Here is a 21,323-nt window from a genome sequence, read left to right as displayed (position 1 = left end):
TATCTCCTTGCAAACTGTCCTTCACAACTCCAGCAGGAAAAATGTGTAACATAGGCCTGATCTGTTCTGCTTTTCACAGGCTGCTGTAATTGTAGTCTGCCTCAGTCCGATTTCCTACTAACCAGGGCTTAGGAAGCTTATTCTGCTCAAATTTTTTGACAAATCAAGTGCACACCGAAAATTAGTACCTGTTGTACACATGGCTTGCATGTGTACTGTGGGACTGGGTTTTAGTTTTCTTATTTATAGATGATTAAATACAAAAATAGACTAAAGCATTTCTATGCAACAAAACATGTTTTGGATGGGACTGATAAGCGTCTTTTCATGTGTTACTTTAATAGCAGTAAATATCTAGGGATTGCAAGACCCAAGGGTTCCAGTGGAAAATGTTTCAAAAACAGATGATGAATTCTGCTAAAATAGTTTTTATGCTTAAAATAATAATTAAAATTGTTTTAGGCAAAGCTGCTAATGTACTGTCAAAGCCACTGTCCTTTTCTGAGACTGCCAGATGTTTTACTGTCACTTGAACTGCAATGTAGGCTGCAAAAAACCCCAAAAAACCCCAAAAGAAACCAACCCAAACCAACGTGCAACTGCAACTGCAATGGCTGTATCTGTTATTTTGATAAATAATTTGTTGTATTTTCTTCTATTCTCCCATCTCCCCCTGCTCTGAGTGGTATTGCTGAGAGCCCTACCAAAGGCTCTGCTTCTCCTTAGGAGATGACCCGCTGCAGAGGCATGCATCCATCAGTGTACTTTAATAAGCAATCGTGTTAGATAAAGTTTCCAGCTGGAGGGGGAGGAATGCTGCTTTTCCCACCAGAAAATGCCTACCCACCCCAGGGGCTAAGCTGTATCTAAGGTCCATTCCTGCTGAGATTCTCTAACATACCAGTGCTCTCCCAGGATGCAGGCAGAGGAAGCATCTTGAGGCTTGGGGCTCTCCTACACTCACAGGCAATTCTTGGAAAAGTCCCAAAACCTTGGGAATTCTACATGTGCTCCTCCAAACATGAGGTTTCATCCAGCATCACTTATTCACACAGGAAACTATGTTCTTCTCTGCAGTTACCCGTATGTGAGAGCTGTTACTCATGCAGACCTCTCCTTTCCTCAGTCAATTTGATGCAACAGAAGTGATGACAACTTGTGCGAGCAGTCTTCCTGGCACACGGGATTTTTTTCTAAGTAAGGTATAGAGATGCATTATTTTGGGCCTCTGTTCTTTGGAAACTGCTCATGTACTCCATTCTTAATGAGCAAGCTAGAGAGTTTTTCCCCACCTCTATCTTAATATAAAGGAAGTGTTTAAGTCAGCCTTTTCCTTTTCAGTGATCCATAAAGCAGTCCACGTCAGATTATTTTTATCATTACAATTGGTCTCCCCATGGAATTTGTTAACATGTTGCTGGCTATTTTCATCCTTCACATGAAAATGAATCTACTGGGTATCACAGAGCTCAGTTATTACGAGGGGGTTTTTTTGATGAAAGACTTAAATTGCGTCTGAGAAATACGAATTATGGGGCCTAATGTCCCCCCAGAGATTTTAATTTAATACACAAAAGGAGCCACTCACTCCCTACTGAGGTCATTACACAAAAATATTTTTTTCTAGTGAACAGAGTAATTGGGACCACTGGAGCTTGTTTCCCGCACTCCCCTCAAGAAAAATAATGGGTCAATTTTGGCTGTCTCTGAACGTTTATAAGTTTGTAAGTGATGATTTCTAGAGATGAATTTTTGTCGTTGTTTCTATAAAGAACAAAGAACTTGTGAGAGCCCCTGTTCATGCACGGCCATTGACCTCTCCTTCCACCGTTACAACATGGCACTGGAGGAAACCACTGAGGTCCAGGTCCCCATAAACCCGAGTACCCAAACCACGGCACCAGCCTCCCCTCCTTGCACCACAAAATCCCCTCAAAAGGCAAAAAAAAACCCCTCAGAAAACGTGGTGAGAAAGAGGGTGCTGACCCTGGAGGTTGCCCAATGTCACAGGTGCGCCAAGGGATTCATGGCCAAGGGAGGTGGTTGACTTTGGACAATATCATGGAGCTGATCCCAGCCATCTGCTTTTCCCCGGTGACTGCTCTGTGGAGATCTGAGCTTTGGGGCAGGGCGGTCTAAGGCAGATCCAGCAAAGTGCCCATATACTCATTTAACTCCAGGATAAAGAAACATGCGCTGAGGTCACTCCCAAGTTATGGTAGCGCGGGAGTCAGATGGATGTCGACAGGTCAGGCCGTGGGGTCAGGGAAGATGATCCCACCACAGTCGCATTAACCTCAGTGACTCAGCTCCTATGCGTGGTTAAAATTTAAACACTTGCATAAGTGGTTTGCTGAACCGGTGCCAGAAAGATCAGTGGTTTGCAGGACTGAGCCCATTAACTCTTGCTCTCTGAGAAGTAGGGGAGGGGGGGACAGATGAGCCAGAAAACTAACAGCTTCGGACTGTTTGATCCCACAGGGGAGGGCAAATTCCAAAGTCGAGCAACCCTCACGCGCTTTGTAAGAAGAAAGGGAAAAAAAAAAAAAAAGACAAAGGGAGTTCAGGGTTTCCGTGCCGCAGCCGTGCTCAGGGCTGTGGTAGCCGTAACTTTGCATGGATGCAGGGTATTTTTGCACAGCAGAGCAAGCCAAGATATTATTCATCGTGCCGGTTTGCAGGCACAGATTATGTGTATCACCAGTGTGAAATTCAGCCTCTTATTTCTAACTTGAGAAAAACTTCCCAAATACTTTTTTTTTTTTTTCAATCCTCTGTTGAAGAACAAAGCGCTCAGGAGAGCGGGCAGCTAGGAGACACGCTCGTTCCCTGAGTGCGCTAAACTTCTGTAACGGGAACAGATGATAAGAAGTATACTAAAACCAAGAATAAAAATATGCCTGAAACAAAAGCAATGTACTTCCAAAACAAGGCTCAGCCACACAGGTTTCTCCCAGTGGGGGGAGGCTGGGAGAACAAACAGACAACACTTGTGAGTCACGACGCTTCACTGCACGCCTGGAAAGCACTCGGATCTGACGGTGATGGTGATGACACCCTAAGACCCTATGCAGAACATCAACGCTGTGCTTCAATAAAGGCTTTCACAATGTCATAGATGAAACCATTATTTTCCCCCAGGGTTTCAGGCAAGGAATTCTTTCAGGAGCCATTTAATTATTTTATTTCTGCTCAATCTGTATAGGAAAGCTTAGTAAAAGGATTGTTCATTTTGACAAGGTTCCTCAGGGAAACCTCAAGACAAAATAGCAGTAATTTCTTCCCCATATAACTCACCAAGAAAAATAGCAGAGGAAATAAAGGGGTAATAACAGAAAGGGGAAGATCACGTTTTAAAAGGAATTGCTTGATGCCAATACACAGTCAATGTATTTAATGTCATAAACATAGGTTTACTTAGGGAAGACATGAGGAAATGTCAGGAGCAAAGAGACTCTTACAGCTAAAATGAAATTAAGACTGGCAAGTGTAAATGGAGAGGGGCGGGAGGGGGGAAGAGAATCCCATTAGGGATGGTCTCATGGTCCTGATGAAGACTTAATAGCTGGATCCAGCTGTATGTTTCTTGCAGACACTGGGCTGGCAAAGCAGTTGCTAATCTGGGGGGCCTGACCGGCTTTCTTCTTCCTTAGAGGGACACAGCTGGGGCAGAGACCCGTATGTATAAATACACGTAAGTCTCTGGTGTGACCTTGCTTACGAAGGGGATAAAGTCCTGCTTCCCTGAATGTGTCAGGGCTTTATTTCCTTCACTCTGAAATGCCCAGGCTTGCTGACCCAGCTTGTTCTTGACCTAAGCAGTCCCATCTTTCTTCTCATTCTCTATCCACACTCCTGGCTCTGATGACTCCTTCCTTCTTCCAGGCACAAGGATGCTGGTGTTTCAGGCCTCTGCCTACCACTGGTGGTCCCCTCCCCACGGACCAGTCCCGGTGTCCTGGCTGACAGCTCTGTGTTGCTGCCTGAGGGAACTCGACCAGAGCTCCTGCCCAGTCTGGGAGATGCTACCTTCCACTGGTGAAGAGGAAAATTCATCCAGTGTACAGGAATTATGGAGGAATGAAGCTGGGTTAATTAACATTGATAATATACAGCTGTGGGCTGGCTTCAGGGGCGGCGGGTTGGCTGGTGTGGATAAGGTGCAGCTGTGGCTGGTTCCTGCTAAGTAGTTAAATAGCTCTAAGGGGTATGGAAGGGGAGCTCTGGATGAAGAGAGACCTGGAAGAAGCAGAGGGAGGAGAGAGAGTGCCCAGGATGTAGGTGAGACAAGGCGAAGGATGGCTGTGCCAGGGCAAGGCGTGCTGCCTACTTCTTGAAGGTAACCTGGTATGTGATGATAAAAAAGCCTTGTTGCAGTCAGCTAGTTTTGATAGTGCTGTGACAATCCAGCAGTTGTTAGTATCTTTTCTCACAACAGATATTCCCTTAAGGCTCCATCACCAAGGTATAATCTTATGTGTTTAACCTGGTTAAGAAACCACAGTGCCCACAACTGCAAAACAGCACTCAATGGTGTTTTCTTGTCTATACTTGTTCTGATCCTTCTGGGCCCTGGAAGTTCAAACACTTGATTGTGTTACTGGGTTTTAGTCCGAGCAGCAATGAGCTGTCCCTTTGACTTGATATACACCTGACATTATGGTTTGCAATTGACTTGGTGACCATTCTGCCAGGCTCTTAGTGGCACTACTTGTAGTCTGTCAAGCACATAAATCATGGCTGGTTTCAGGCTTGGGCTTAAGGATAGAAACTCTCCCCTAGAAAACATGTTGAAAAGACTCAGCTGGGTCTAGCTCCCAGCTGATGATGCTGGTGACGGATGGAATGCCTCAAGAGTAGTAATGGCTCAGTGTCCAACACATACGCTTTCAGGTGATACATCGCTCCTGCCCCATCCCCCTGCCAGACAACCAGCCAGAGACTGGGATCTTAAAAGTAAGCTCCAGTCCCATAAATTCATATGCTTATAAATTTTACAGCCACTGGGAGCATTAGGACTCTCTATCTTTTGTTTAATACAGGCCAAAAAGTCTCATTCAATGAATTCTGCATTGAGCTCAGAAATCTGGAGGAAGCTACCCAAATACTGACAAGACTGAAAAGAATGGGGACATCCCACATTAAACTGTTCTCACGTTGGCTGTGTATTCTCATTTGCCTTCTGTCTTTGTCACTACACACACCTCACTTAAGCTTCCAGCTTTTGCTGATTGCTTCTTTGTTCTTGGCAGATTGAACAGCCCTTTCCTACCCCCACGCCATCCCTCACTTGGGCTCTCTCTGTAATAGTTTGGTTTTCCAAACTACCAGGAGTGATACTTATCTCTACTCTTCCTTGAGCAGGCTACTCTGTTGTCCTTCAAAACTTATTTATTTTCTGTTTCCTACTATTTTGTTTTACTGTGAGAAGCCCTGGAGAGCTCAAAAAAGGCTTCTTAAAGGAGAGAAATCAGCCATTTAGGCTGTATGGGAATTTTTGTGATGCTCATTCCTATAGGTGAGCCTGGCACAGAAGATATACATGTAGATGCTTACCTTGAGCGTTGATCTTCAGCTCAGGCTCAGGTGCTTGGTCCCACCTGCACTGGTTGCAGCTGTTCTCCTGCCTGGCCATGGACCATTTCAACCCTGACCACAACCTGTGGGCTGATGTCTTGGTTTGAACTTGGACTGTCTGGCTGCTGTGGACTTGTCCAGCGATCTGGACTCTGGGCTGCTCCCCCGGGCCTGCCCTGTTTGTCCTCCATGCTCAGGGCTGTGGGACTGCACCTCTTGTCCATCTGTGAAGCCCTGGCCCCAGTGGCCCTGACGCCACTCTCACCTTGTTGTCCCTTGCTGTTCCACGGCACAGTTGAAAGAAAAATCTGTAGAGCAGGCGGCATCTGGTTTTATGTAGAGCATATGTGTGGAGCAACAGAAAAACTGTAAATGCCTTATGGGCACACTGCTGAGACACTGCCACTGCTTAAAAAAAAAAAACAACCAACCAAACCCAAAAAGAAAACAAAAAACCCCCCACAAACCCAAGAAAAAACCCGACCCAATTAACTTTCTAAATAGGCACTCTGATCTCTAATTTTTCAACATGAAATAAATATTTCTTTGCTTTATTTATACTAATCCCAATCCTCCATGCAGAACAGTACATGTGCTCTGTTATTCACTGTCTGAAGAGACAACAAAAAAATTAAGTTCAGCGCTGTTGGCCATGAGCAATGAGGATTTGAACACAAAGGCACAGTTTTTCTGCAGCATCTTCTTTTATCTTTATGGAAAAATGTGTTCTAGAGGGTGACAGGATACATAAACCTTGATTAAAAAATGCCTTTTAGTCAACATCTACAGTCCAAAGAAGAAGAGAAAGAAGGTGGCAATGAAACTGTTGAAGCAATAGCTGCCAGATTTCTCTGGGGTTGGTTACAGCTCATCCTGTGTGTTCTTGACATTCTGACAGATATGTGCAAAAGAGTAGAGGTATCCCAAAAATCAAGGCCAGGGTTTTGCTATTACAATTGCTGCCTTTGAAGAATTAAAATACAGAGCTGGAATGAATTAGAACAAATGCTGATGCTGGAGTTATACTGTACTGACTGCACTATGGGAGCTGTAGTTGGGCATTCAGGCCAACCCTATTTGATATTAATCCTTTGCATAGGATTGTTCCCTCTGATATTTTACCAGGCAGAATTCTTTGGGAAGGAGGAAGAAAAGGCAGTTATGAGAGCTGTATACTATATAGAAAGGAACAGAAGAAAAGCCTGGGGCTTTTTTTTTTTTTTTTTACAGGATTGCCTGTACAACAGGCAGCTGCAGGATCCTATACATCGGCAATAGCAGTTTGAAGCTCCCCTCTTTGTGATGCAGCAGATATGGCTAGCATAAACTTTGAGGAAGACTCAGCAACCTAGCAGGTATCAAACAACCTTGTGGATGATCTTTTACAATTGTTTTGATTATCTTCCTCAGGTTCATGCTGGGTCAGGTATGCACAATTTTTTTCTGGACAGAAGAGATACAAGCAGGAGGAAAGAGAGAGACCAAGAGCAGCTTGCCTTCCCCCCCTTTGTAAAGATGTTGTATGAGAGAGACCCATTTCAAGATAGGAAAAGAGAGAGCGTGGGAAATGGGAGCAAGGAGGTAGGAAATAGCACTCTGCTAGCAAGAGCAGTGCTCCGTGCGCTCTGGCTGAGCAGATGAAAGGCAGCAGAAAGTCCTCAACTAACTTGAACTCAAACCAGACAACTGCCAGCGCCCAAAGTGGCTGCAATCCTGGACCCACCCACTATAGCTGTGCCCAAGATCTTCCCCCAGGCATGGACAACTTAGCTTTCTGTGAACCCAAACAGAACTGGATCGATAGCTGCACTTCTAGAGCTCAAATCACTAGAACAAGAATTCGAGATCTGACTTGCTGTTAATAAAAAGTAGATCTTAAACGTGAAACTGAGCATAAAGCAAGCAGCTAAAGTCAGGCTGAGCACAAGAAGGATTCTCGCTATGTGTTGTGGCAAAAAATCTGCTCATCTGTGTGAGCCTCTGTCCTGCTCCTTCCTCTGAGAGGGCTGTGCTAATGCAAGGCTACTCTGCCTGGAGCAGGCTGCTTTCTTGCTCTCATTTCTCCTTCCCAGACTCTGCCTCTTTGCTTAATAGCTCATCTCACAGCCCACACAGTTCCCTGCCCCTAAGCCCAATTTGTATCTGATTTCCAGTCTATCAGCGTTTTCACACTGATGGGCACCTGCTCCAGGCTTCTTGCCTTTCCCAGCCCCCTGCCCATCAGCACCGGGGCAATTCCTCACCACACTGTTCACACCTCCTACGAGTGACTGCAAACTCCTCTTAGAGGCCAGGTGACAAGTGTGTCCTCCTTCTGCTCCTTTTTATCCTCCCCCTCCCCTTGCTGCTTTGCTGACATAACTAACTCCACATGGTGCTTCTCAAACTGGAAATCTGGTCTCTTCGGGGTCTGAGGTTACTCCTACAGTGACTGGAGGAGAGGGAGGCTGTACAGACTCCTTGTGGCTTGCATCAACTGAAAGGACAGCCTTCTCCTTTTCCTCCTGCTGATTTTTAAAATAGTGATCTGTTTTCCACGGAGTGATCCTGCCCGACTTAATGAGCCATTCTCTTCAAATACTTCACATAAACACGTTTCTCTATTTGTTTGCCTGGATGGGTTCTTTCATAAGTGTGCCTTTGGTTCAGGTGCTCCCAGCAGACGCTGCCCTGGCAGGCTGCAGGAAGCCCTCCGTTTGGGGCAGCTGCGTCCCCGAATGCTCTGCAACTGATTGCTTTTGGGGCGATTGCTCAACTGTAATAAGCAGGAACTTAGATAAATTGGACATTTTTCTACAGAACCTATTAACACCATGCCTTGGAGAGGGTGGAATTGGTCTCATTCTTAGCAGTTTTGTTTCTGCGCTATTAGCTGAAGATCCCAGCAGGAGGATTGTTTAAGAGTAGAGCCTAGACCAAGAGATCTTGCTAACCGAGGATGTGGTGAGGAAGGCTGACGGTAGAGACGCAGGTTTGGGGGATAGCTCTAAAAGAAGGGCTGGACACTAAGCTGATTTTATACAGGTTTCATTTTAACATTTAAAATGAAATGGGCTGCTGGCAAGCTAACCCCGTCCTTGCCAGAAAAAGGATGTCTGATCCAGCTTACTGACTCATTGATGAAATATTTCCAATGTCAGGCTCATTTCTGTGACTGCTAGAAGATCTGTGCCTGCAGGGCTTGTCTCCTCTCGTTTGCCCCTGTGCTTGACTTAAGAGTTTCGGCCGAGGTAGCAGCCGCCAGCATGCAGGCAGGCAAAGTAAGCCTGTCTACTGTACCTGCGTTGCTGAAAGCTTCCCGTGAAACTGGATTAGCACTTAAATGTTGTGTGACAAAGCTTTATGTTCCAGGTTTTGTAAAAGTTCTCAAAGAAAAAAGAAAAAAAAAAATCACTTGTCAATCTCTTTCTGTATAGTTTGTGGACAATTAGAGTATTGCCAGATTAATTACAGTGTTTCTACAATGCTCTCCTCTGATTCTACTATTAAAACACAGCAGAAATCAGAGTCTGTTTTGACCTTTATTCAGAGCCTCCTGTTAAAGTGACTTTCACAACAGAACCCAATTTGTCACATTTTATTTGTACTTTAATTTTATTATTAACAGATTAATGGAGCTGGTAATGGGTTTCCCGATGTTCCCTTTGGAAATGTGAACTGTGTCCCTTCCTTACATCAGTCTGCTGTCAGCAGATGAAGTGCATTTGCAAAATGCTATTAACTGTTACCAGAAGCAATTAGTCAAAATAGCAAGTCAGCTTCAAAAAGAGAGACTCCAGATTTCCTCAGTGCGTTAGGAAAAGCACATTAGTAGGATTTAGTCTTGCCAGCAGACACAAGCTTTAGGCCCTGCAGTAGGTGTCTGGGTTAATGACATGTAGAAATGCAAATATATCAGACTTTAATTTGCTTGAAGGAGCAATGCCAGGTTAAAAAAAAAAATAAATAATCACTTTCCGGTGTTATTAACAGCAATCCCCATTGTGTCAGAAACACCCACAGTCTGCTGTAAGATGCTCTCCACGCTCCAGCCTTAAAAATCCTGGCACTCCTGAGTGCAGTACGAGACTGCTGGTGACACGGAGGCCAGGCTTCGTCTTCATTTTCTTGCCCAGACAATTATTTTAAAAGTATCCTCCCTCACCCTCCAAAGCATCAAAGTCCATCTGCTTCTCAGGCAGCTCTCCTTTTTTATGCTGGTGCCAGAAACTCGTAAGAATTCCTAGCGGGACATGCGCAAACCTGGCTGGAGCTTCATCCCCCCCCTTGGCACCAGCTTTACTGCCTGGTCAGTCCTTCGACACGGGGCTGACCAAACTGTGTTATTGCAGCACACAACACATGAAACGTGCTCAAGGAATGGTCCCTAACGGGATGAAGGAGGAGTGTGAACTCTATGGAGGCAGTGGCTAGCACCTGGTTAAAAAGCCAGCAGTCCCCGGCTCCCTCACCACTTCCCTGGATGAACTGACGGGGAGGGATCCGGGGAGGCGAAGCACCAGGGATGATGGCCTACGTGCCCGGCGAAGTTTCAAGCATATGCCCTGGCATGCCTGCCTGGCACCTACAGACTGCTTTCCAGATTGGACAGACCAACAATTCACCCTCCTTTTTCTCTCAAAGGTTGAAAAATGATGTTATCAGTCGTTATTTCCAGTGCATTGCTAATTACGTGTGTATTGCATACATGCATCCAATTAAAGGGGGAAGGTCATGAAAACAACAGAAAACCCACAGATTATGAAAAACAAAAAGATTATCCGTTTGTCCTCAGGGCTGGACAACAAGGTTTCTGTCTCTGTGCAGAAGGGGAATCTTTTTCATGGTATTCAGCCCTTGTTCCTCCAAAACCAGTCCCACCTCCCTTGGACGGCTGCAGTGGCCCTTTCCCGGCTGGGAAAGCTGTGGCAAAGAGCAAGCTTTGGGCTCATTTCAAGTCTCTCACAACCACACCACGTGCTGATACTCCCACACTGTTGGGTTTTTTTTTTTTTTTTGGGGGGGGGGTGTGAGGCGGAGAACAACTCAGCATCAGGTTTTTCCTCAAAGAAAACACAAACAGCTGAACCCCACAGGGACTTGGACAAACTATAGTCTGGATGAAAACCCACCCTTAATTCTGCCAAAACTTCACTGATTAAGAATATGCAGATCTAAAGATTTTGCCAGGTACTTGCAGAGAATATTCCTGCTGGGTATTCCTTCCTCCATTGCCTTCAAGTGAGTGTGCACAGTGTGTAAGGTTAAAAGTGTTTCTTTTCCCCTCCAAGTGCAGAAGACTAATAGAAGAGTTAGAAGTTTAGGACTAAAAGCCCTGTACAGACAACTCTCAGATATAAGGACAGCATATTTTATCCTCCTTTCATATGAGCTTAATGACAGAAAAAGGACAGTCCTTTGGTCCTTCATTCAGCTATTCCCACTGACTGGAGGAACAACTTAATGGAAAACCACAATATATTGTTCAAACACTCCCATAAAAATGGTCTCTCCACCTATCCGAACACATTGTCCGTTGTCTTAGATCAAACATAGCTGTTATTTTTAAATGTGAGGATTAAAAGGCATCCATTAGAAGGAGAGATTAAAAATCTATTAAAAAAAAAATCAGAATCTTAAAAGACTAATTATTTGTGCAAACTTCAAGATCAAACGCTGCTGAAATAAAGTCTTTAACTGCTTTATCAGATAAAACCTGTGTTCAAAGATTGCAAGGGGAGAAGAGACTATTAAGATAATCTAGTCTGACCTCATGACCTTGGGTTTTGGCATTTCGCTGGTACAGAATCTTTTCAGTTGCTTGTACAGCTAAATGGAAAACTGAATAAAACCATCAAGAACACAACAGACTGCACAAACTGGAAAAAAAGCAGACCACATGTTTTCATGTTCATTTAATTTGTGTGTTTGTAGGCAAGGCTCAATACTTCAATGGATAGCACCGAGTCCTCTGCTGATGCAATTAGCGCAGCTCTTGCTGAAGCTCACGGATGTCATTTTCCATCAGAAGAGGATCTAGCCTGAAGAGTTTCCAGCTGCCAGGGAGAAGTAAGTACAAAAGTGCAAATACTTGGAAAGAGTAATTTGTAGAAGACCCTGGATAAACTAAATTTCCAGCGTGCCTCCTTTTTTTCTTCCTTTTTTTTTTTTTGTCTTTCTACTGTTTCTTTTATAACAAGCGCTTAGGGTTGTGTTCACCATGCCAATTTTCAGCAGGACGAGAGGGATACAATTCTTTGTGTGTCTTTTCTAATCTGTTTGAGCTGTCTGATATCTTCATATCTAATACATTCTGGATCTTTGATCTGCGTCGGAGGATGTCTCAAGGAGGAACGATGATTCACGGGAAAACAGGATATGCACAGGGGAGCCAGTTACCCAGTCCAGCAGAATTAATCAGCATTAGGTGTGTGAGCTCTTGCTCTGAAACACTGTAAATAAGAGAGAGTCACAGATGATTATAGGTATGGGAATAAACAAAGAAAGAGAGAAACACAATTTAAACCTCTAAGTGTCAAAAATGGTTTCTGAACCACCCACTTGATTTGTTGGTGGAGCAAAACTTGCCTGGTGTCCGGCTGAAAACATGACCTCTGTTTTGCAAAGCGTCACTGTTTCGACATTGCCTTCTGATCTGGCACCCAGACTGTTTTTGCAAACCAGGGACACACCTAATGCTGGGTAACAGGGCTGAAGTACAGGACGCTGCCTTCCTGTGCCCCACCAAGCCAGCCGCCTGCTTACAGCGCGGTGCTCTCCCTGGCTCGCTCCGTCTTGCAGCCTGGTTTCTCCTTCTGCCTTGTAGCGTGGCCTCTTTCCTGCCTGCAGCTGGCCTAGGCTACCGCACGGGAGCTTGGAGCAGCCTCCCGGGAAAGAGGTGTAACTAATGATGGTGCCCGCTTACCAGGGGAGCTGAGGGGCATCGCCACCCTTGCTGCGTAGTGCCCGGCCGATGAGAGCTGGTGCAGCGAGAGGGCAGTGACTGCGTGGTCCTTGCAGCCCTCGGGCAGAGTGGCAGACGGTGCCACTGCTGCAGTGCCGCTGGCCAAGCATGTCAGTGGACATCACCACCTCCTTTTCCTCACGCTCACGTTTTCAGAATGTAGCCCTTGTGATCGCGCCGGATCAGGGATCTGATCTCCCTGCACGCAGGGGGCCTGAGGCATGGGGAGCCTCACGGAGGCAAAGTTGTTCCTAGATGCTGTGGAGGAGAGCTGGATGCCAGAAGGGCGGCAGCTCAGGCTGGGCAGTGTTAGCAGGAATACAGCTGTAGCAATTAGTTTGGCTTCATGTCAAAATTCCTTCCGATTTGTCAAAAGCTTCTGTCAAAAGGTGGCTTTTAATCTGCGTTTTGACTTGATATGCCTTGGTCATAAGGGATGGAAAGGGGGAAGTCTCAAGACAGTGGCTTTCCACTTAGCCACTCCAGGTCTGGGTAGGTCCTGCGGATGGTGCCCAGCTCCTTTTTCAAAATCTGCACCTGCACGACACCCGGCGCTGAGCGAAGTCCCTACCAGTGTGCCGTGGCCCTGTGCTCCTGGGATGTGGGTGGATGGTGGTGGTGATGCTCCCTCTGTGCTGGTCCCTCACTGCATGTGCATGTCCAACCATCACTCCTGCCTTGCACAGGCTTCCCGGGGAAAGCCCCTTACAACAGCGGGGCTGCTGCTGCTGCTGTGATGGGGACAAGCCCCGTGCAAGGTGAACTCGCTCCCATGGCTGCATCCAGAGCAGTGAGATGAGGGGGTGGGGAAAGATTCTTTAACGCTCAATGTTTTCCTTAGAAAGCTGCAAATAATATCACCTATGGCAAATATTTTGTTTCTCTGAAGGAGGAATCCAACTGTAGAAGTATTTAGGTAGCAAGACCAGAGCACCTTAGACCTGAATTGCCTGCAAACGGAACTTCTGAAGCCCAAAGGGATGTTGTAACCACGTTAACGCAACAAGAAGAGGAAATGCTAAGGGTATTTGACTTTACAAACAGCCTTTAGTTGGCCTGTTTCCAGCACAAATGCCTCATGCATGGTAATGGATTTCAAATACGCTAGAGTACAGCCACAAAACCAAACAAGTCTTAACATTTGACCTTATTGGGGAAAACAAGCCTGCTATTACCAAAGAAAACTAAGCATGCCTTAGCTAATTGACTCATCTTAGGAAAAGTTTTGTTTCCATGACTGAACCGTAGGAATGTAAAGCTTTGCCATCTTTCAGCCAGCATGGTTTCCTTAGATCTCACACGGAATATCTGAAAATCACCAGCCAGCCACCTCCTAATATTTTCAGTAGTCTGACCAGTCTAGAGAGAAGTGGAGGGTCAAACAACACCTGCGACACCTTTACTATAAGGATTTTGGTCTTGGGGGGGTGGGGGGTGTTTGGTTTTTGTTTGGGTTTTTTTTTTTTTTTTCTTGATTCGGTGTTTCTGGAACAAAACACAAACATCAATTAATTACATCCTGTTACATCCTTGTTGCTGTTTGCTCATCCACCCATGGATATTCCACATAAAATTACCTAATAATCAATCTAAAGTATTTTAAAGTAGCTTGTTCTTATCCTAAGACAGCAATAGAGTTAGCAATCCAGTGTCTAGACCCAAGACAGTGATGTCATCCTCAAAGATATAAGTCATAAATGGGTTCTGTGTGGTGTAAATCTCTGATATTTTATGTATTGCTAAAAATGGCCGTCTGTAGGTCTAAGACCCCTTACAAGCAAAGGAAAATTCCTTAAGACATGGAAAAACAATTTTACTTACTTTTTTAAAGACATTAATAATTTAACTTTCACAACTAGAGGCTGACCACAACAGTCACCCAAGATGGATGACACCTATTGTTTGTATTATAAGCCATGAAAGGAAGGTAAGGATTCCCTGCTATGAGATGTAACTGGTCTCAGAAGATCTTTCAAAAGCAACAGTAGCAGTGGCCTGTCCGATAAATGAGCTGAAGGCTATCTTGAGCAAGCACTCTTACTTGTAGATTGTTTGGTTTCCCTGGCTTTTGGCAAGTCACTCGTGCAAAAACTGAGCAATTTTTATTTCATTTTGACAAAACTATCCACATGTTAAACACATGCTTGGAAGGCAGTTTACAGGTTTAAACTAAAGTGTTTATAAAACCTTAGTGAGGATTACCTTGCAAAAAATGAGGACTTCTGGAATAAGCTGTATAGTCACAAATTAATTTCAAATTCTGTTTAACATCTCTGTCAGTAAACTCAAGGCAAGATAAATCTCTTCATAAAGAACCCATAGAGAATGTTTAACTAAGCGTAAAGCATGCTGTGTCTTTGTTCTATGGTATAGATTTGCTTTTGTTGTGGGCCAGACTGCGTTCAGCCGAAGTAGATTGTCTGAGATGAAACACAACGCGATGTGCATTTGAATTTGCTTGTATGCAAAACAGTGCTGTCAGCCTCCCTGGCAGGGGACTGGCTGGTGGGGACCAACTGTGGGCTGCTCTAGCCTCAGCGTGTGATTTATGGCAACCTGAAGCTACAGCAAGTTACCTGAGAGGTGAAAGGAGCAGAAGTATGAACAGCAGCAGTCATTGACGCAGGGCTGGGCATCCCTGCACCTAGGAAATTTGCTTTATTGCAGCTGTGGCCCAGAAGGTGGGAGTTGGGTCCGGGGATGTAATGCTACAGATCAAGAGATCTGAGGCCAGCTGCTGCGCAAGTGGTTGTTTCTGGTTTAGGTCTTCTCCTAGGAAGCGACAGGTGGGTCACGCTGTAGCTTATTAAAGCCCAGACAGGGAATTAATAGAGCCCACATTCCAAAACCAGTACTGTTATACAGACAGCAGCCCTCAAAATGAGATACCCACATCACCAGCAGACATCGCGTATTGCAGTGAGAAATCAACTGAGGTCCAAGTCGAAAGAGAAGAGCTACGGGCTACTGGTCAACTCTCTTTGTACTCAGGGCCTTTGGCAGAGAACAGGGAAGCATCTGCACGGGTCTCACAGCCGTGGGCTGTGCCACGTCCTTACTCTAGCTGTATTTGCACCCAGCCTTTAGCTAGCACCTGCTTGCACCCTCTTGATGAGAACAGGTTGTGTGAAGATGCCAGACTGTGCCTGAGTGCACCAAGGAGCAACACTTGCTCTGGCCTTTTAATGTTTAAACAGCTGTGCTGAATGTGCCAGAGAGTGTCTTACAGAGTCGTTAAAAACTGATCCCTGAGTAAACAGCCTTGGTGCTATTTACTCCAATTCAGCTGCGATAATTTACACCATCTGAAGAGCGGACTAATCTTGCACTGGCACATCTCAGAGATGTTTGCTACTGGCTTGAACGGAAGGATCCTTGTGGCAAGGGGAGTACAACTTCCCCCTCACTTATGACTCTGGACAAGAGAATAGATACAACACATTTTAAAATAAAAGAAATTATTTCAGAATGAAAACATGATCATGAACACAGTGGTCACAGGCTTGAGCTGATGCAGGACACACACATATGCCAACATATAGCATAGATGTTGGTTACATGCATGATTGAAACGGACTGCTAGACACCAACGGGAGAGGTATGGAGTTTAACCTTCTTTGAGGTCTGGTCACACTCCTAGTTTGGTTTTATTCCTGTTGCAAAAGCTGTACAGGCAGCTCAAGGAATATCCATGTGGAAACATGCTAGAGGGAAGGGAAACAGTTCAGGACATAAACATCTCTCTTGTAGAAAATTGTGATTTCCTCCCAACTCCATTTGAACAAGGTTGGATATATCTGCAACTACCCACTAGTCTTTTTCTCTGTTATTAGAGATCCTGCTTCAAATACGGATCATCTGCTTTGCCTGGCTAAATGTGATGATTGCTCACCATCGGTCAGTACTCATTCTCTTGGTCCTTTCTCTCTATTGTCCTGCGATTAACTTACCAAGTGACACATCTTAACATTCCTCTTTATGACACATCTGTTGTCTTGTCATTCTTACTCTTCAAGATACCACTTCCATCTCATGGCCTTGATGTCTTCAAAACACCTAGAACAGAAAAGAGACACATGTAGATCGCCTGATTCACGAGGTTGAATTTTCTGTTGAATTAGCAACTCCCTGGAATTAATCCTTCGAATATAAGCACATCACAAATTACTAGTCAAGCAAATATTTAAGACACAGTAAGTCTCTGGAGTTTCTAAATGGTAAGTAAAATCAGGACTTTGGGGCATGTGGAACAGCAATCTCTTACCTACTGCTTCCTTATAAAACTCCGAGAACCAGTAGTAACTTGTGATGGCATTCAAAATTTTGGATATAGTTTTGCTTTGCTGTAAACCTATTTGATCCAGTCATCATTTTTCTATCATGCTGTAGACAAATATGTTCAAATTAACTAGCACAGTTCTAGTTTTACTGGCAAGTGTAAGTGTCCGTTTTAAAGAAGCTAGAACCGATGCAAAGTTTCTTGAGTTCATTAACTACAAACCTTCACCTGATCCTACTCGCAAAACTTGCAGGCTCTCAAAGCACATGTAATGCAGCAATGTTTCATTTTTTAACATTGGCTGGTTCAGGTGATTTCACGTTTGGTATAAATGATAATGATATAAGACACTGACATCACTACATGTTTATAAAAAGAACACACAAATGCACAGTGACGTTTTACACAGTGGTTGCACATAAGACACTCACAAATTTGAAGTCTGACGCTGTGGGGTGCCGAGTACTCTTAACTCTCATTAAGTTCAATGCGAGTTGAGAGTGCTTCGTGGTTCAGGTGCTCGGTGCTCGGGCCCTCAGTGAGGCTCTGCACAGTAAGGAATTATACCAACATTCACGTCTGAGACAAGAGTAATTTCCTCTTTCTAGTAAGTGTGTTTCTAATTGCTGGATCAGTACAATTGGCTGATAATCACAGTAATATAAATGATTTTCTGGTACTGAAGTGCTCTTTCTGAAAGTTAATAAAGCTCACTCAACATCGCCTACAGTTTTACAACATACCGTAATGGAATAATGCAATGAGTACAATGTGAGTATAGTACAAAAGCCAAGGCAAAGTTAAAAATGGATCTAGGGTAGTGTTGCTCTTCAATACGAGCAGTACAAGGTATGAATTACTTCTTTGAGCTGGGTACAGGAGCTAATCTGTGAACAAAGCAGCCCAGCTCACATTCAGGTTTACTCCTGATTCTTTTTCAAGATTTGCTTCCCACCCTTTTCTTCCAGTTGTTTTATATGCCCTCATCCTTGTTAATTCCATAAAGGTCATCATGCTTTGAATTTACACCTTCCAGTTTTCTACTGGAATTTGGTTGTTAAAATGGTTTTATAAACTTCTGTAAGGATGTCATACAAGGACACAGCAGAAAAGCAACTCTACTTTAAAATTAGAGCATGAATTCCAGGTCAACTTGAAACTTTAAGGTATGTGTAGCCCTGTAACATGAGACTTGTCTCCTGCAGTAGTTGAACACTTTAAAAAAATAACTTTACATTGTTTTCACTATGTGCAAACAGAATTTTATTAAATTTCATTGTTTTGGGATCCACCCATATCTCATATGCCCATCATGATGAGTTTTTTGGTATAAGGGCAGATTAAATTATATGTGTAAGACCTCTAGCCCCCCTTTTTTCCCCTGCACGAGTAAGACAAAGCCGTATTTGGGGAGAACGTGGCTTTATCTACTTGTAAGCGATCACCTGAAATGCAGTCTCATAAGAAGTTGATGGTAATCGGTAATGCCAAATCCTCGTTACAGCAGTGGCATTTTCACTAACTGTATGGCGGATTTTGCAATTAAGAACACACAAAAGAATTATTCCTTTCTTGCGTAACAACATTTTAATGTCAATAAAAAGTGGTTTCATAGTTCAAGATTACAAATAAAAAAATATGTCATCTTGACCCTTTTGCTATTTTCCCTCAGGGAAGTCTTCAAACGTTAGTTAGGAAGTGTTAAAAACACGAGGTGGATGGATGCTCACTCTACATAAAGCTGACGGACTCCCTCCCCGCTTTGCCATCGCCGGATGTTTCAAAACGGAAGGTTTTGCTCCAAGAAGCCTGAAAGGCGAACCCTCTCTCTCTCTCTCTCTCTCTCTCTCTCTCTCTCTCTCTCTCTCTCTCTCATGGCAGGTGAAACCACGGGGGCGTGCACCACCACCGGGTCCTTTCGAGCTGAACACAGCTGGAAGGGTACTAAAAGGAACGAGTCAAGCGCCTCTCCAACTACCGGGCTGCATCAAGAAGGCACAACATAAGCAATGGTAAAGTCAGTAAACAAAATTTTACTGTAATATTTCATAACACAGATACTGTATTTCTCTTTTAAGTGTAAAGCTACCGTCTTACACAAGAAAGATGGACAGACCCTTTTCCAAGACTAATATGGATACAATAAATATGGAGTTTTACATACTAGATCTGTACACAGAAACTTTGTCCCACAGCCATAAAAATTTACATTTAACAGTGCAACATATAATTTAATCCTTTATTTATCTGACATAGGATGTTTACTTACTAAACACAAGCAACTACCTGGTTTTAATATACATATTTTATATATATATATTTTATATATATATATCTTCAACAATCTATACAGGTTTCTAAACATAAAACTCCAAAAAGGCACAATCGTCTATACAACATGTACAAAAATGGCTGGAGCTGACAAGAAACAACAATTATTGGTCAAGAGTTCATGATTGCACGAAGATTAGTAATGGGTTTGTGTCAGAAAAATGTGCTTTAAGGAAAGGAAGGTTTGCAAAGAAACCTGTAAGTGTTATAAAAAGAACCCCAAAAAAATAAAAACGCAATGAAAAACAAAAACTAGGTCGCTATTACAAGTCTATCCTCATCGTCACTGCTGCCATCGCTAAACTGCACCGTGTTTTGCCGCCGGGGCAAGGTGGCTGGCCTGTGTACCTGTCTGTCCGGGGAGACAGTTCGGTGGACCGGGGACTTGGTTAATGCATCGGGATTCCCCTTGGAGCGGGGCTCCGCCGGGGCAGCCCTCTTCACCTGCAGGGAAGGGACGCTGCGCTTTGGCTTGGCGGGGCTGGCGAGGTCAGTCTTTTCAGGATCCGCCTTCCCCGGACCCCTGGGTCGCTCGTAGTCGGTCAGCGGGGCGGGCTCGGGGTGCCCCGTACCGCCGTACCGCTGGCCGCCAGCCGCCGCCTGGGGAGAAGCGGCCCTGCCCGCCTGGCCGGCCTCGGCCGCGGGGAAGCCGGCAGGCGGCGGCTCCGGCTGTGCCTCGCAGGCCTTGGCCTTGCTGCCTGGGGCGGGCGCCTCGGCAGCCCCGTGCCCCTCGGCACCCACGGGGCTGACGGAGGGGATGAGGGTCGGCAGGGCGATGTTCAGTATCTGCAAGCCGGGAATGTGGGCCTGCGGGCTGGGGTTGCCCTGCGGGGCCGCGCCGGCGGTCAAAACCTGGAGACCCACGGCGTTCAGGGTAATTCCCGAAGGGCGCATCTGCGGGGCGATGTTTGTGTTCGCCAGCCCCAAGATGTTCACCGTCTCCATGCCCAGTGGCGGCAGAGTCTGCAAGCCGGGCGTGCCGAGACCCTGGATGCCCGGCACGCTCACCTGCCCTATGGGGATGCACGGCACCACGCTGTTCACCTCGGCGACACCCATGGGGTTGGCAGCGGCACCGGTGGCCGTGCCGCCTGCCTCGCCGAGGGTGCTGGTAGTTCTGTGAATCACGCTAACGGTGGGGATGGTGAGCTGCACTGGTCCCGCCTGGATGGGAACGAAGGTGGAGTAGGTGGCCAGGCCAGCGGGGACCACCTGAATCCCCCCGATTGGTACCGTGCCGTAGGGTGCCTTGGCTTGCCGCTGCGAGTGCAGGGGGAGGTGGCTGAAGAGATGAGTCTGAGGAGCCCTCGGCTCAGTGACGTGCTGCGGGCACCCGGCCAGCTTCTCCTCCGGGCTTTCGGCGTAGGGCGACAGCGCTGCGGTCTGCATGCTGTGGTCCGCCGGCGAGGAGGGCGAGCTGACAGAGGACGTGCTCTGGGGGAGAAAAACACAGGTGTGTCAATGCGGTGGCCGGCACTATCCTCGAGTGAGACACAAGGTAGCTGGGAGGGCTTCCCACACTCCCCTTTAAGAAAAAACAACAAACCGGTTCACAGTATATACTGCCCAGCTTGAACAATGAATTAATTTCCTTCCTTTCTTTTTCAAACTCCTTCCTCGCCCACTAATTGAATTTTCCTCTCCTAATCACCCTGGCTAATTTCTCTAGAACACTGGCAAACATTGATGAATATCCTTTGTATGTGTTTTTTAAGGAGCGAGAAGGCTTTGGAGAACTGTTTTCTGTGGAAATGGCCTCAGGCAAGAAAGTTAAATAAGCATAAGCTGGCATTTTTGATGCATCAGGTTCTTTTCCTGGAGGCATTCCAGCCTCCAGCGGGCAGAGGCAGCATCATGGCACATCTGTCTGTAGGTGCTTCTCATGTGGAAGACAGGCGACACGCAGTGACAAGCGACGGGTGACAGCTGCAGCACCCACAGAGACGGCTGGATACTGGAGTGAGAAGTGGGACCCACATCCCACCGCTGCCTCCGCTCACCATGATTTGCTGCACACATCCAGACCGATAATTATATTTATTTGCTCCCTTTTCTTCTCATACAGCCTGTGCTACTGACCAACGCTGGCAACTCCTTTCCTAAACCCTCCTGAAGTAAGAGGTCTTAACTGCAATCGCAGTCTCGCAGTACCTTTTAGTTTTAGACATATTTAGTCTTTACATTAGTATTTAG

General features: G+C 45.4%; 1 protein-coding gene and 1 long non-coding RNA gene across 6 annotated transcripts in view; both read right to left on the bottom strand.

Moving 5' to 3' along the window:
- Positions 1–11,462: 11,462 nt before the first annotated feature.
- LOC129784009 (uncharacterized) lies at positions 11,463–17,420 on the bottom strand. The gene is made up of 3 exons (XR_008746281.1): positions 17,231–17,420; positions 16,471–16,576; positions 11,463–12,008 (listed from the first exon to the last, which is right to left on the bottom strand). It is a non-coding gene; the product is annotated as an uncharacterized LOC129784009 (long non-coding RNA).
- Positions 17,421–18,812: 1,392 nt separating this feature from the next.
- The window catches only part of HIVEP1 (HIVEP zinc finger 1), a 123,254-nt gene continuing 120,743 nt past the window's right edge, over positions 18,813–21,323 (bottom strand). For all 5 annotated transcript variants that reach the window (XM_055798661.1, XM_027789070.2, XM_055798662.1 and 2 more), the window contains one exon: positions 18,813–20,564. In XM_055798661.1, coding sequence (XP_055654636.1) covers positions 19,383–20,564 — 1,182 coding nt within the window. In that variant the 3' untranslated portion in view covers positions 18,813–19,382. The remainder of the gene's footprint in view (positions 20,565–21,323) is intronic.

The sequence above is a fragment of the Falco peregrinus genome, chromosome 3 (genome assembly GCF_023634155.1).
Source record: "Falco peregrinus isolate bFalPer1 chromosome 3, bFalPer1.pri, whole genome shotgun sequence".
Lineage (NCBI taxonomy): Eukaryota > Metazoa > Chordata > Aves > Falconiformes > Falconidae > Falco > Falco peregrinus.
This window is presented reverse-complemented; position numbering and strand designations above follow the sequence as displayed.